This window comes from Jaculus jaculus, chromosome 16 (genome assembly GCF_020740685.1).
Source record: "Jaculus jaculus isolate mJacJac1 chromosome 16, mJacJac1.mat.Y.cur, whole genome shotgun sequence".
Classification (NCBI taxonomy): Eukaryota; Metazoa; Chordata; class Mammalia; order Rodentia; family Dipodidae; genus Jaculus; species Jaculus jaculus.
The window spans coordinates 60,498,320-60,515,852 of NC_059117.1; the positions used below are offsets into that span (position 1 = coordinate 60,498,320).

Genomic DNA, 17,533 nt, shown 5'->3' on the forward strand with positions numbered 1-17,533 from the left:
GCTTATTGTTGCAGTCAGGTTCACACTGCTGGTAGCAATCACCTGACCAAGAGCAGATTTGGGAGGAAAAAGGGTTATTTTGGCTTGCAGACTCAAAGGGAAGCTCCATGATGGCAGGGGGGAACAATAGCATGAGCAGAGGGTGCACATCACCCCCTGGCCAACATCAGGTGGACAACAAAAACAGGAGAGTGTGCCAAACACTGGCAAGGGGAAACTGGCTATAATACTATAAGCCCACCCCCAACAATATACTGCCCCCAGAAGGCATTAATTCCCAAATCTCCATCAGGTGAGAACCAAGTATTTAGCTTACCTATGTTTACTGGGGACACCTGAAACAAATTCCCACATTCTGCCCCTGGCCCCCATAGACTGTTATAACCATACATGGTATAAAATACAATGCATTCAGTCCAACTTTAAAAGTCCCTGTATTTCTATCAATCCTAATGTTGTTCAATCATCCCCATAATCCAAGGTCTTTTAACTGAGCCATAATACCAAAAAATCCCCCCAAAACTCATAATGGCACAGAATAAACACTCACACTGTAAAGATGGCATTGTGTATAGCAAAGCAATATTTAACCAATATAAGATTTAAAACAACCAGGGCACACTTCAAACTCCATAGCTCCAAGTCCCAACAACTCTAGTCAGTGACAAATCTTCCAAGTCTGATAATTCTAACCAGCAACAAGTCTCTGGAGTTCCAATTTGGGCCCTCCAGCTAGGCTATTCATAGTCCTGGAAACCTTCACCATCCAGCAGCTCTCCTTGGCAGCCATCTCGTGGTCCTGGCATCTCCACTGGGTCTCCACTGCAACCCAAGGTTCATCCTCACAGTTCCATCGGGTCTCCCTCCCGACATCCAGCAAACCTGCTTCACATTGCCCATGGCTGTTTCCAAAATACAAAACCTCATTGCAAACTCAATGCCCTCTCTTTCCTGAATTTTTTATAATCCACAGTAACAGACAGGGTGCCAATTTGTTAATCCAGGGGTAAATGAAACAGATTTTGAAGAACAGGTCACTCCTTGAGCACTCAGGCCCCTTCAAAAGAGTCTATATTTTTCCATTGCCCCAGTGCAGGTCGGCCCAATTTCAAAGGTTGTAATCTGTCAATTGTAGCTGAATGGATAGCAGTTTCGGCCCAAAGATTTCATTTCTGCTCACACCAGTCCATTTCTATGCAAAGCGATCCTGCACAAGTTCTCAGGACATGGGCATAACAGCAAGCCTCTCACACAAACTGCTTCTAGCCAGTCTAAGCAAAGCTCTTTCTCTCATCCTCATAGGCCAAACCTCACAGTCCACAGTTCTTTCTACATTCAGGTCTTTTAGTAGTCTGTAAAGCTGTATTTATAGCAATGCAGGTCTCTTAGGCCAAGGGTTCAAATCCTTCCACATTTGTCTTGAAAATCAGCTCCAAAAGGCTGAAACCACACAGATGTCAGCAGCAATCCCAGTCCTTGGTACTGACATCAGGTTCGTATTGCTGGCACATATCACTTGACCAAGAGCAGCTTTTTTTTGGGGGGGGGGTTATTTTGGCTCACAGACTCATGGGGAAGCTCCATCATGACAGGGGGAAATGATGGCATAAGCAGAGGGTGGACATCATCCCTTGGCCAACATAAGGTGGACAAGAGCAACAGCAGAATGTGTCAGACACAGTCAAGAGGAAACTGGCTATACTACTGGTAAGCCCAGCCCCAACAATACACTGCCTCCAGGAGGTGTTAATTCCCAAATTGTCATCAGCTGAGAACCAAGCATCCAGCTTACTTAAGTTTATGGGGGACACCTGAATCAAACCACCACACTTATACTGCATAGTGAGTCCCTGTCTCAAAAAGATGCCATAAAAAATGCACAAGGTGGCACATGCATCTGGAGTTCATTAGCAGCTGGAGGCCCTGCCATACTCATTCACTCTCTTCCTCTTTCTCTCTCAAATAAATAAAATATTTTTAAAAGACACTGATTATTTCTGTAAAGTACTTAAATCTAAATTATGATGAACTAAAGTATTCTAAATTTTTACATATTATTAATGAATTTATTCATTTTTTTGATTAAAAAATATATTCTACTTTTATTTGAGAGAGAAAGAGGGAGAGAGAGAGAGAGTGAAAGAGAGAGGCCTTTAGCCACTGCGAATGAACTCCCGACATATGTGCCACTTTGTGTTATCTGGCTTACATGGGTACTAGGGAATTGAACCTAGGTCCTTTGTCTTTGTTGGCAAATGCCTTAACTGCTAAACCATCTCTCCAGCCTAATAATTAATGTCTTAACACATGAATGATCCTATGTCTGTTTTTGCTTGAATTAGATGAATGGCATATCTTTAATTACGTAATTTTCTCCCATGTTCCAATATATTTACACAAAAAGAATGTTCAGTGGGGTTAGGACACTTTGCACAGTTCCCAGCACATCACAGGGCACTTGCAGAACTGGGTTCAGTCAGTAATTAAATGATTAGGAGATGATGAGTGGAGCAGCTGATAGTAATTATCATCAGTAAGGGCGAAAGCCCACAAGGCTTAGGCCAAATTGTTGCATATAGTTTTAGGTGACACAGATAATGCATAATTAATTCTTCCAGGCAAAGCCAGAGGAAGAAATACTTTCGGGTTTGGGTATGGAAATATATCTCCCATGTGTGGTGTGAGGATGCTACTACATGCACAGGTAAAAATAAATCCATCAGACTAATACAATTCAATGTCTCAGTATTACCTGGGTGTTCCCATATACTTCCATCCCAAGTTACAGGATCACACTCTTTTCCAATCAGTGCTCTTACTTTAACAGTTGAGATCACATCAGCCCACAAGACTTAAGCCAAATTTTTGCATATAGTTTTAGATGACACTTGTAAATAGCTCAACAATGGTAATCCTCCAGGGAAGTAGTTCACTGGAGCATGCATCTACCCTGTTCCAGTCCAAACCCAGTTTCATCAGCATCCCAACAGGGATGGAAGATCAACACATCTCCAGGAACCCTTTAGACCTTCAGTGCCCAACCAGGACTGCTGAGGCAGTCAGCCTCATAGTCCATGCAGCCACAGAGTGCTCAGATTTTCAGTCTGCAGAAAGTCATTTTTGTACTGCCCAGTTTATAGCCTGTTAGCCAAGCTAATAAATTCCCCTTATATATGTTCATCCTATTGATTCTGTCCCACTGCAGATGACTGACTATATTGATTGTAGTACCAGGAGTTGTTCTAGAGATACACAGTTGTAAACATGAATTTCCCTACTGGGCTCAGTGTTTACTATAACTGCTATCCAATTCCAATACAACTAAAGAACTCTCTGGTAATATGAAGAGAACTGATAATCCATGGTGTGAAGGTTTTTTTTTTTGTTTTTTTTTTTTTTGGTTGGTGTTCATTTTTATTTATTTATTTGAGAGCAACAGAGAGAGAAAGAGGCAGATACAGAGAAAGAGAATGGGCACGCCAGGGCCTCCAGCCACTGCAAACGAACTCCAGACACATGTGACCCCTTGTGCATCTGGCTAACGTGGGTCCTGGGGAATCGAGCATCAAACCGGGGTCCTTCGGCTTCACAGGCAAGCGCTTAACCGCTAAGCCATTTCTCCAGCCCTGGTGTGAAGTTTTTAAAAAACTATGTATTTGATGATCCTGTTTACCTGTGTAACAAGTAATTTAGTTACTCTGTATTTAAGATGTTTAAGTATTTGTGGGAAAGTGAGCAGCATAATGATCATGGCAGGTTGCTCCTAACATCTCTGCATAAAGCACATAGGGGAAAAGCACGTGCTCATGGATGAAATTTCCAAGCTCTATGTTTGTAAACATGTATAAAAGATGTAGAGATTTCTAAGGGTATCTTGGAAGAAAGTCTTCTCTCCAGGAGCTATAGGGCTCAGGTTTCCGAGAACAAAACCAAAGCCTTCATCATACAATGGCTAATTTACTATGCAAATACAAGTCTCAGCTTGATGTGATCTCAACTGTTAAAGTAAGAGCACTGATTGGAAAAGAGTGTGATCCTGTAACTTGGGATGGAAGTATATGGGAACACCCAGGTAATACTGAGACATTGAATTGTAATAGTCTGATGGATTTATTTTACCTGCACATGTAGTAGCATCCTCACCCATGGGAGCAGATATATTTCCATACCCAAACCCGAAAGTATTTCTTTCTCTGGCTTTGCCTGGAAGAATTAATTATGCATTATCTGTGGAACTGGAAATGACCTTCACTGAAGGAGATGCTAAGCAGCATCGTATTGATGCTCTTAAATACCCAGTACTAAGAACTTTGCCTCTGTATCTATAATGAGATTCAAGAGTAAGCAGGCCAAAGGGTTAGATATTAAATGTGACCCATAAGGATGTATGGTACACTCCCCTAAAGAATGTTATGAATTTTGTAACTCATTAAACAGAAATATGTGCTATGTGAGTTGGAGTGTATTTTTAGGGTATGAATGATGGTGGAAGGGACATCATAAGTAGATCTGTCTGTGTTTATCAGTAATGGTTGTTTGTTCAGAGATTCCAGGTTTATAATATTATTTACCCAGTTAAAATAGTTGTCAAAAATTTATTGGCCCAGGTGTGATGCACACTTTTACTCCAGCATTCGGAAGACAGAGGCAGGAGGATTGCCATGAATTCAAGGCCACCCTGAGACTATATAGTGAATTATAGGTCAGCCTGAGCTAGAGTGAAACCTTACCTCAAAAAAAAAAAAAAAAAAAAAAAAAGAAAATAAAAAGAAAAAGAAAAAGAAAAAGCTTATTGTAATGAGTGGCTGAAGTATTAATCAAAAGATGGCCTACTGTGTATGACTTGGAGCTATCTGAATTCCCATTTTTTAAAGAACACTACTAGATGAATTTGGTTGTCTGACACTATTTAACTGTATATCAATTTGATATTTAAATGTTGAGAAAAAAACCTTGTAGGAAAATACTGTTTTTAAAAACTTTTTATTGACAATATTCATAAACATAAGCAATATACTGTAATCATAATCCTGTCCCACCACCATCCATTTTCTACCTCACAAATCCACCCTGAGTACCTACTTCCTTTCAAGTAGTCTCTCTCCTATTTTGATGTGATCATTAATTTCTCTTTTATTTTGCAGGACTTCTGTATTTAGCTTCAACCACTATGAGTTCATGAATGTCAAGGGTAGTTTGTGTCTGGAAGATAGTATTATTTGCTCCCCCTTCCTTTACCTCTGTTCAGCTTTGGGGTGTACTACAGAGATGTATTATCTAGTACTAAATAGTCCACTGTTACTTCTCAGTAACTCTCTTTTGTGAGTTTTGAATCACACCAGTGGTGATTGACATCTGAAGAAAGAAGCTTCTCTAAACAAAAGTGAGGCTACCAGCAATATAGGGGCATGAACATAAGTATTTAGAGAACAGTTTGGTGGGCATAATAGATCAATTTAGCAAGACAAGAGAAGTAGTCCTTTAGGACTTATGAGCTCCCATCGGCTTTTGATTATGCTTGCAATTTCAGGTAGAAATCCCCCTTTACACAGCAGGCTTCAAGTCCAAGCAGAGAGTAGTTGGTTTGCCCCATAACAGATATAGCACTATTGTACCAGGAGATACATTTGTCCTGGTTGGCCAGCCATAGAGCTTGCATGGTTCACTACTGGTAAACAACATTGATGACTTTTCTTTCCCAACAGGTGGCATAGGTCTATCCAGCATCTTAATAGTCTCTAGCGACGAAGCCTCCAGCTTGTGTCCAGCTTGGTTTCTTAGTGTTTTGTAGACCCAGCATGTGGTCTCCAGCAATAGGATCTTACCATCTAGTTCTGATGGACATCCAAGAGCGTTGACAATATCCTGTAATATTCCTGGGTCCTCCCTCACCAACACTTAGTGGAAAGTACCCTACTCAGGCACTTGAAAACTTTCTGGTAACAATGTATTGCTTCTGGGTACAACATTATCCATGTGCATAAGATACTTCTGCTCAAAATCTCTATTTTAATATATATATTATTAGCTAGCAAAGAAGTAGGTTTTAAAACTCATTACCTGTTAGTAAACCAATATGGTGATATGAGAACAGAAAAAATTCTACTCTATAACTACTGACCTTTGTAACCTATACTGAGCCAATATATTTCAGGTTAAAGTGTTCATTGGAATAAAGTTGCATGACATGATAGCATGCACAGTGTAATGTGCCCATGTGGATTTTGAATTAGGCTTCAGTGAAGTTGTCTGATACAGCAAGGGAGAGTGGTGTCAAAAACTCCTTGGATTCATTATTAGGTATTTGATTCTGAGTTAATATTTGTTCATTGTGTGTTTAGAATCCTTTTAGTTTTGCCACATTTCTTATGGCCCCTACATTGATTATCAGAGTCCATATGGAGTTATCCACAATTTATTAATGTTTTACTATCAATATTGGGAATTAAACACAGAAAATTACATAAAAAGTTTCTAATCATAATTTCTTGAGGTGCTACAGTAAGATACAAGTAAGATATTTGTCTTTAAATATTTTCTCCCATGATACGGTATACAGTCAGTACTTGGTATTAGTCTTTGTAGTCCTGGGCTGAAGAGAAGTATCTCATTACAGGAGTTGGTATCATTTGAAGACGTAGCTGTGGACTTCAACAGGCAAGAGTGGCAGCACCTGGGTGTTGTTCAGCGAAACCTCTACAAGGATGTGATGCTGGAGAACTACCACAGCCTGGTGTTCTTGGGTGAGTAAACTCCCCTGAAACTCTGGGTAGCAATTATTTTCTTTTCTGCTGATAAGCATTATTATCATTAGTAATGCTTAATATTATTTTCATATTGTACTTTTAAATTGAGGCATTGTAATGGGGCACATTGTATAGAAGTGTGGATTTGAAGCATATGTACATATAATAATCAGAGTCTATCAGCTCTGATATTACCTGTAGGAGGACCATGTAAAAATTCTTATAGCTGTTTTAAAATACAAATTTACTGTTAACACATGCATACTTACTACTACACTATAGAATATAAGAAGTTATTTTTTTTCCAAATATACTCAGTTAGTTCTGTCTATCTGCTTTCCTTTTATTTTTTAAATTTTTTGTTTTTGTTTATTTATTTATTTGAAAGTGACAGACAGAGAAAGAGGCAGAGAGAGAGAGCGTGAGAGAATGGGCGCGCCAGGACCTCCAGCCACTGCATACAAACTCCAGATGTGTGCGCCCCCTTGTGTATCTGGCTAATGTGGGTCCTGAGGAATCGAGCCTTGAACTGAGATCCTTAGGTTTCACAGGCAAGTGCTTAACCACTAAGCCATCTCTCCAGCCCATTTCTTCACTTTTTTGAATTGAGCCTAGAGTGTCATGCATAATGGAAAAGTGTTAGACCATTGAGGTACTTTTCATTCCTAAGAATTCAATAGTGTATTGTAGAAGAATGGTGGAAGAGCACATGCTTGTTCTATTTCAGACGTTAGAGGAAAGAATTTCAGTATTTCCCACTCACTGATCTGAAGCTCTCTGTTATATGTAACATTATTTATGTCATAGTTCTGTGCCAATTTATACAGGAAGTTATTTGAATTTGTCAATGTGTGTGTGTGTGTGTGTGTGTGCATGTGTGCCTGCACACACATTGATAAATGCATGCACACACACACATACATGCACGCAAAGGCACGCATGTTCCAGGTTAGGTAGCTCTTCAGGCTATCTTCGTTTCACCTTACATTAGAATAAGTCAGCGAAGATCAAGCATGTATGTGACGTTTGGTCCATCTTTACATGGTTGTTGGGGAAGCTTTAAATTGGGTCGGTAGGCTTTGCAAGCAAGAAGTTTCAACTGCTGAGCCATTTGCTGAGGATTTTGCTAAAGATGAGAATGAATTTTCTAAAGTGACTTTTATGCCTTTATTGGAGTATTCATATAGATTTTTTATTGTGTATCATATAGATTCACTGACACATGAGAATTATCACATGGTGACTACTACATCCCTGTGTGACACATAGTCTGTACTGTACTATTCATTTTTATTTTTGCTTGGGTGTTCACCTGTGTGTGTGTGTGTGTGTGTGTGTGTGTGGTTGTGATGTGGAGACTGCTTGTGTATATGCTCTTACTAAGCCCTGTGCAATCCCTTATGCTGATGGTCCCTCTCCTGTCATGGCCAGAATGGAGCATCATGTGCCCTGCTCCATTGTTCTTTACCTGACTGTGTTCTTTAGAGACTGCAGAACTCCAAAGATTCTTGGTTTTCAGCTCCCCTGCTCTTCTGTGGTAACAGGCCTGCATAGTCTTGCATAGCTGCTTCACATGGGATCTGGAGATCTGAACTGAAACAATCTTAGGTTCGCTCAAGGGCCTCATGCTACAAAGGAACCACACTTACCTTACCTCCTGAGCCATCTGCTAGCCGTATTTTGTAAAATTTTTATATGCTGTTCCTCTTTATTTTTTGTTTCATTCAGAAGTTTTGCAACTATTTTCATTGTAGCTACCAGGTCTATAGCTTGGGGGCTGTGCCTGTGTAGTTTCCAAATCAGTGCAGTGCTGACATATGAGTTTATAGCTGAAAATTTTCTGGTTCCTATAATGGATGTTCATTTATAACTGGATTTGGACTTCCCTTGTGAAATCATTAGAATTTTCTTTGTTTTATAATAGTCATGCAATTTTTTTCTCTTTCTTATCCATTTAGCTGTAAAGCCTTTTTGCTGTTTTATTTTTTATTTTTATTTTTATTTTTATTTTTTGAGTTAAGGTCTCACTCTAGCTCAGGCTGACCTGGATTTCACTGGGTAGTCTCAGGGTGGCCTTGAGCTCATGGTGATCCTCTTATCTCTACCTCCCGAGTGCTGGGATTAAAGGCATGCACCACCACGCCTGGCGTCTGTCTTATTTTTTTAATTCATCAATTCGTTTCTTCAGTAGAGTACTTTCCCAACAATCTTTCTTATGACCACTCTATTTTTGTTCCACATGTAAATGTCATTTACTGTCTTTCTTATTTTAATAGATTTCCTTCTTATTATCTTCTGCTCATTTAATGTTTTACTTTTTGGGGTGGGTTGAGGTAAGGTCTCATTCTAGCTCAGGCTGACCTGGATTTCACTATATAGTCGCAGGGTGGCCTTGAATTCATGGTAATCCTCCTACCTCTGCCTCCCGAGTGCTGGTACTAAAGGCATGTGCCACCACACCCGGCTAATGTTTTACTTTTAATCATTGTTTCAAGCTGTGGTTTGTGACACATACTATTAATCCCAGAACTCAAAAGGTAGAGGTAGAAGTACTACCATGAGTTTGAGGAAAGCCTGGAATTACAGGATCAATTCCAGGTTATCTTGAGGTAGAGTGAGACCCTGTCTCAAAAAAAAAGTGATTATTTTATATATCATGGTACTTAACGTCATTTGAGGGTAATATTCAGGTAGTGAACACCAGAAGTATACGCCCACTAAGGAAACTTTGCAGCTCACCTGGTAGAGGGCAGTTCCTGAAATGAAGGCATTATTTTTCATGAGTCCACCTTTTTTAATATATTGGCACAATTTGTCCATTATTTCACATTTACAGGGAACTGTAGGATCAAGCCAGAGTTGATCTTCAAGTTGGAGCATGGATTTGCACCGTGGACTGGAGCAGAAAAATCAATTCAGAAACTTCCAGGCAAGTGAATGCATACTGGGGAAAGGTCTGTGAGATAAGAACTTTTTGGGAACAGTCGTGTTAAGTGGTATTCATCAATTGTTACTTGATTTTAAAGCCTTCTATTACTGTGAATCAATAATCTGTTTTATACACTTCTAAAAAGCTTTCTCCATGTCAAGCAATGACCCTAACTCTGACACTGAAGAATATTTTCTTAAACATTCAGAATTTAATTCTCTGTATAGGTTGTCTTATAAAATATTAAGCGTTGGGTATTTTACCTAAAGTCTCACTTGTTAATATTCTATATTTTTTAAAGTGATTAGCTTCTTTCATATGGCTGTGATAAAATCCTAACAAAAAACACTTTAAAGGAAGTAAGTCTTTATTTATGTATAAAATTCTGTAATGGTGGTTGTGCTTACAATGGTAATTCAAAGTGGGAAATCAGTACCCGAAGAGAGTATTTTACATAGTTATAGCTGTAGTCACCAGTAGAATTCATAAGAAAATGAGAAAAGAGAGCATCAGAGATTCCATGGCAGATAAGAGATTAGTTATTTTTCTATACTGTCCATGCAAATAATCTGGGTGACAAAAGATATTAAATATGTGAAAAAGAAGAATTCTGCAGAGATTGAAAAAGAGGTTTGGGGATATCTGAAGAGAAGAAAATCTGAATCACAGCATGTTGAAAAGTAGTAGCCAGGCATGGTGGCACATGCCTGTAATCCCAGCACTTGGGAGGCAGTGGTAGGAGGATTGCTATGAGTTCGAGGCCACCCTGAGACTACATAGTGAATTCCAGGTCAGCCTGGGCTAGAGTGAGACCCTATCTCAAAACAACAACAAAACCAACAACAACAACAACAAAAAAACCAAACCAAGTAGAACATGTTCTATTTTCATCTTTTAGATGAAAATACAATGGAAAGCAGCCACAAGTACAAGGTAACACCAGACAGTACAAAGAGTTCTTGTGCCAAAATACTAGTGTCTGTGGTATTAGTAGAAAGCTGTGTCTGTAGTAAATTTGAAGTCCAGAGAATTGGTTCTGTGTGACTGTGACTCAATCTCTAATAGTCTTATATTAGAAAGTTTATTTCATTTATCAAAATATCTTGATGTGCTAGATGCACCATCTACCCTTGAACATCCAAAACAAGGAACAGCCACAGTCCAGGGATGTTGTTAGCCTACTCAATATTTCTGTTTGGAAATCTGAGAAGGTTAAATTTAGAATTAATGAGCAAGTTACCTTTAGGTAAGCCAAGGTGTGGAGAATTTCATCGTCTCACACTTCATGGTATAGAATCAATCACATTGCTTGTTAATAGTCACAGAGAAAGGGAATATTAAGCCTGTATTGGTCAGATTGCTTGGCCTCTATACATTCATTACAGTTTCACATGTTCAGGTATAATGTGGATGTGAAGATTATGAGTCTAGGACAATAATATATGTGGGTCATTCCCCTTAGCACATGTGGTGGATTCCTGATTGAGCACTTAATGCCATAAATTAAGAGAAGATAGTCATGGTTTCTTCTGATTTTCCATGGTCTGGCTTTTGCCTGTATGTGCAACAAATGTGACACTATTTTTTTTTTTTTTTTGAGGTAGAGTCTCACTCTAGCCCAGGCTGGCATGGAGCACATTCATAGTCCTAGGCCGGCCTTAAACTCAGCGATCTTCCTACTACTGCCTCCTAGAGTTCTGGGATTAAAGATGTTCTCCACCATGCCCAGCTAATGTGTTTTTTGTTTTTTTCTTTTGGTTTTTATGGCTTCATATGTATATAAACTTGAAAGGTCATTGAAATCACCAGTGGCCTTATCTATGCAAACAATTTTTTTATTTGAATGAACCCTGCCATTGACATTGTTTACATGCCCATCCATCAGATAGCTTTTACCACCAACTGTAACAGTGAGAATAGATTAGCTATATTAGTCTTTAGCTAAAACACCATTATTTCTGCCACCCCTAAGGGATTATAATGGTTTCTCCAATTTATTTTTTTAATTCATCATGTTTCAACCATTTTTCCTATGTTGTTATTTTTGTTTTTACTTTTATTTCATATGAGGATATATTTCATGTTTGAATTTTATTCTTTTGTATCTTTATTTGTAAGCAGAAAGGGAGGGAGTGAGAGAGAATGAGCACACCAGGGCCTCCTGACTACAAGTGATCTCCGGACATATTGGGCACTTTGTGGTCTGGTAATTGAATCTAGGCCATCAAGCTTTGTACACAAACACCTTTAACCAATGAGCAACCTCTCCAGAAAACAAAAAACAAAAACAAAAAAGTATCAAACTATGTCCTATGTCATTGTAGTAGATATTGCTTTAATTTTGACAAACCAAACAACAGTAGAATAAAATAGCCAATTATTATGTGGAAAATGGACATGTAATCATTTAGCTAAAAAAAATGAAAATGGCAAAAAGGGATAACTTTTTTCTCATACACCCTAGATTATTACACTGAAAATAAATTTATGGTTAGAATTATCCTCATCCCACTTAGAATGACATTCTTAAGAAAATTTAGACAAATGTTAATATTGATGATATAACAAAACAACCCTAGCCTGTGTCAATATTAGTCTCACATGGAGACATTTCATATTCAAGTTACATCAAATTAGCTTAGTGAATATAGAAAAGATTTGCTTAGTTTTCACTTAAATCTGTAAGACAAAGCTCATGTCAAGATACACACCACTGTATGTAATCTGTATGGGATATTGATCTCTAATAAGACTAAATTCATTAATAAAAAGGTAGTTATGAGAGAAAATATTATTAATGCAGTTATTTTGGGGTATCTTCTTAAAATACAATATATGCTCAAATGTGAGGAAGCTATTGTGGCAAGTCCTTCTTTAACATGAGGAATGTAATAAGATTTTTTGTTTGTTTCACAACAGAACTAGAAAGTCAACAGAAAATCTTCTGGAGAAAGCTTTATGAATTTAAACAATGCCAGAATGCTAACTATCAAAAATTTCACCTCACTCCTCAACCAGGTACTCACACAGGTGAGATATCATATGAACGTAATGCATGTGAAAATGCTTCCTACCAAAAGTCAAAACTCACTATGCATCAGAGAACTCATACCAATGAGAAACCTAATGAATGTGGGAAATCTTTTGTTGCCAAGTCACATCTTAATAGACAGAGAACCCATTCAGATGAGAAGCCACATAAATGTAATGAATGTTATAAAGCTTTTATCTACAAGTCACAGCTCACTACACACCAGAGAACTCATACAGGTGAAAGGCCTTATGAATGTAATGAATGTGGGAAAGCTTTCATCTTCAAGTCACAGCTCGCTACACACCAGAGAACCCATACAGGTGAGAAGCCCTATGAATGTAATGAATGTGGGAAAGCTTTCCTTTCCAAGTCAAATCTTAATAAACATCAGAGAATCCATACAGGTGAGAAGCCGTACAAATGTAATAAATGTGGGAAAGCTTTCATCTTCAAGTCACAGCTCACTATGCACCATAGAACTCATACAGGCAAGAAACCATATGAATGTAATGAATGTGGGAAGGCCTTCATCTTCAATTCAAAACTCACTATACACCAGAGGACCCATACAGGTGAGAAACCATATGAATGTAATGAGTGTGGAAAAGCTTTCTTCCAGAAATCACATCTTTCTATGCATCAGAGAAAACATACAGGGGAGAAGCCATATGAATGTATTGAATGTGGAAAAGCTTTCTTCCAGAAGGCACATCTTTCTATACATCAGAGAACACATACAGGGGAGAAACCGTATGAATGTGCTGAATGTGGAAAAGCCTTCATCTCCAATTCAAGTCTCACTATGCACCAAAGGACTCATACAGGTGAGAAACCACATGAATGTGCTGAATGTGGAAAAGCTTTCTTCCAGAAGGCACAACTTTCTATGCATCAGAGAACACATACGGGTGAGAAGCCATACGAATGTAATGAATGTGGGAAAGCTTTCATCTTCAAGTCAAATCTCACTATACACCACAGAACTCATTCAGGTGAGAAGCCATATGAATGTAATGAATGTGGGAAAGCGTTCCTTTCCAAGTCAAATCTTAATAAACATCAAAGAATTCATACAGGTGAATATCTATGATTGTAATGAATGTGGAAAAGCTTTGATCTTCAAGTCAGACACACTATGAATGAGAGAACTCTTTGAGGTGAGAAGCCATATGAATGTAATGAATGTGAGAATGATTTGTACCAAAAATCACAGTTCAGTATACATTACGAACTCATGCAGGTGAGAAGCCATATGAATGTGTTGTATGTGAGAAAGCTTCCTGCCAGAAGTCATATCTGACCATATATCAGAGAGTTCATAAGTTAGCATTCGTAGCAATGTAGTGCATCTGTGAAAGATGACATACCTCTCCATTTGTCACGAAACTCATACAGGATAGAATTCATAGGTATGTAGTGAATGTGGCAAAACTTCCCTAATTCATATCTCAGTATTTATCAGAGAAATCATACAGGTGAGAAGCCCTGTGAACATGTGATGGCTACCAAATGCCACACCTTACCTAACATTAGAAAACTCAAAGAATTTAACAGTCCTATGTGTTTAGAATACAAGGAAGTTTTTCACACAAAGTCATTCAAAATCATAAGTCACTCCGTATAAGAATTCCTTAAAGTGAGAGTTCTTACCAAATAAAAACTCTGTTTGTCCCCTGTAACTTATAAGTTACTTTATATTTAGTCAGTAAATTCACCAAAGCCTATAATCAGTGTAGTCCTATCTTTACATCAGAAAGTGTGTGTATGTATGGTCCATGGTCTCTTGAAGTTGTAAATGAGTGCTCATCCAGCTTTATGTGGTGTCTGCATAATTGAAACTTGGGCCAAAAGGCATTTTTAATAATTGCTGTTATTTTATGAGCTATCTCATGAACCATCTAAGCCAGAATTCATGAGTGTGGATACACTTAACTCTATAGTAAATGTATCTGTAATATGTATTTGAACATAAATATATCAGTCACAGAATATAATAAACTTCACCTGTTTCTCCCTACCATACACATTTACCATATGTCCTATACTCAATTTTAACTTCATAACAATATGCTTTGCTCTACATAATATCTGTCATAGGATTTCGAATGTTGCAGAATTTTTCACTTGAGGGACAAAAGATAGAATGAATTGGAAAGGTTTCTGAGTACAAGTTTACCACATTTAGAAACTAAAGAAGCCCAAGATTACATTTTTAACTGATTTGCTCTGAAGTAAAAATTGGAAGACATTGCAGATGTAAGGTCTCATGTTTGTTCCCATCTGAACTGAAGATTTCAATTGGACAGTCCTATTATTGTGTAGTGAATACTAGAGACATAAATAAATAATTTGTTATATAGAGTTAATTGTGATCATACACTGTCACACATTGTAAAATCTGATTAGCAATTCCTTGTAAAGATACATTTACATGATCTAGACAGCAGTATTTTTATATATATTAAAGTAAATAAAACATGCTTAAGTACAGTGGTAAAAATTTATAGCTGTTCTCTTCATAGGTGCCAAAAAATGGAAAAATCTGATGCTCTTTATCTTGTGATTTATAGCACACCAAAAAATAATCAAAATTATACAACTTAATAACAATTAATACATATCACATTTATACAGGGAGACCATGTGAAAAGTAGTGGACTGTGTGGAAATCTGCAGGTGGGCACATGACAAAACTGTAAAACTGATGGAAATTACTGTATATCCTATTTAATTTTTTACAAAACTCAAGGATGTTCAGAGAATTGCTTTGGATTCCAGAGAATGACAACTGAGGCAAATACATTACACAAAATGACTATGTTGGGAAACTCTTAATCATATACATACTGTACTTAAATTGGTAATCTCACAAATTTATGGGTAGTAATTCCAGAAGAACTCTTAATTTTGTAAAATCTCTGGAGGTAATTATAGTCACCAACTATAGTTGAAAAGATTATGACAAATTGACAGTGTATAGATGAATTTTTGAATGTCAGGATATTGTTGAAGTCTTCAGCTTATCCTTATGTTTAATGCATGGCTCCAAGAAGAGAGATTCCTTTATATTAAGTTGAAGAAATTATAATTTCATGGAAAAATTATGAATTATGATCTAGTAATTATAGGATATTCCTAGAATACCTTACAGTGTCAAAAATGTAAATAAGAAAACAGAAAATTTTTGAAAGGTTATAAATTACATATGATAAGAAAACAGTGGTGGTTACTAGGGGGAGAAGTGGTAGCAAAAGGAGAGGAGGGACACTGGGAAAGATATCAATAACAATAACGTGTGCATAAAAATGTCCTAAGCAAACCCAATGAAGGAATGTTAGAATAATTGTCAAGGACCTGAGTAAGGTTGTCTATAAAGACATATACATTGCTGGGCGTGGTGGCTCACGCCTTTAATCCCAGCACTGGGGAGGCAGAGGTGGGAGGATCGCCGAGAGTTTGAGGCCACCCTAAGACTACATAGTTAATTCCAGGTCAGCCTGGACCAGAGTGAGACCTTGAAAAACAAACAAACAAAAAAGACATATACAATAATGTTTAATCAACTTATTAAATTCAAATTCAGTTTTAAATGATCAGTTTTTCTATGTGCAGATTATATATGTATATATATATACACACACATATATGTACATATATGTACATATATATGTACATATATGTGTGTATATATATAATTATATATACATATATAATATTATATTAATTATATATATTATATGTTATATAATAATATATATGTAAATATATAACTACGCATATACCTCAGTACTTAAGAACAACGAAAAAGAATAAGTTTTTTTTTTTGACTATGTGTCATGTTTACTCTTATCTCCATACAATTGATTTTAGTTCTTTTGAGTGTGTATTCATGTTCTCATTCTTTGGAGATGCCCTACAGCAATCAATTTTTGCTTGAATTTATTTAGTGCTGAGTTACTTTTTACCTGGAACTTACTGTGTATTCCAGGCTGTCATCAAACTCACCTTATTCCTCCTACCTCTGCCTGGTAAAGTAAGGGATCATAGTCATGAGCCACTATAGCCACTTAAATGCTTAATTTCTATGACACGTTTTTCCAACACAGTGCTCTCCCTACAAGAATGCTGTCCAGTGTACGAACCTAGAACACTAGTTGCATGCTGTGCATACCTTTAACCTCAGAAGTCACAGTTAGAGGCAGAAGGGTGAGTAGTATGACTACCCAAGCCACATAACGAATTCCATGAAAGCCTTGACTATTCTGCACAACCTTTTCTCAATAAAGAAATACGGAAAAAAAGTCCTAGCCGGGCGTGGTGGTGCACGCCTTTAATTCCAGCACTTGGGAGGCTGAGGTAAGAGGATCACCATGAGTTCAAGGCCACCCTGGGGCTACATAGTGAATTCCAGGTCAGCCTGAGCTAGAGTGAGACCCTACTTTGAAACATCGCAAAAACAAAACAAAACAAAACAAAAAATCCTAATGTGATCTCCTGTAACCTAAGGCATTGTAATAATTTGCAACTATGAATAGAAAGAGTATAAGTAGATATTAATTTGCAGTGAGATTTGACTGGAGTGCAAATATCAGCTGAAATAAAATGAAATATCATATAGTTAACTATATATGATGAAATACCTTGAGATGCAAATTCAAAACATACACTTACTTTTCTCCCTCCTTTTCATCAAACATACATTCAATTGTATATCATTATTATTCAATTTTTAATGTTAATTGGTGTATGTAAGAATAATATCAGAAAAGCAATATCAAGAAATGGCTTAAAAGTGATTGGAAGATGGGTAAGTGGGTAGTGTAT

The 17,533-nt window shown here is 37.4% G+C and overlaps 1 protein-coding gene across 1 annotated transcript in view; it reads left to right on the top strand.

The window, feature by feature from the left end:
- Positions 1 to 15,171, top strand: part of LOC101617816 (zinc finger protein OZF-like) — a 37,147-nt gene extending 21,976 nt beyond the window's left edge. Inside the window, exons 4-6 of the mRNA XM_045135698.1 lie at positions 6,617 to 6,743; positions 9,583 to 9,675; positions 12,595 to 15,171. Coding sequence (XP_044991633.1) covers positions 6,617 to 6,743; positions 9,583 to 9,675; positions 12,595 to 13,799 — 1,425 coding nt within the window. The 3' untranslated portion in view covers positions 13,800 to 15,171. The remainder of the gene's footprint in view (positions 1 to 6,616; positions 6,744 to 9,582; positions 9,676 to 12,594) is intronic.
- The last annotated feature ends 2,362 nt before the right edge of the window (positions 15,172 to 17,533 follow it).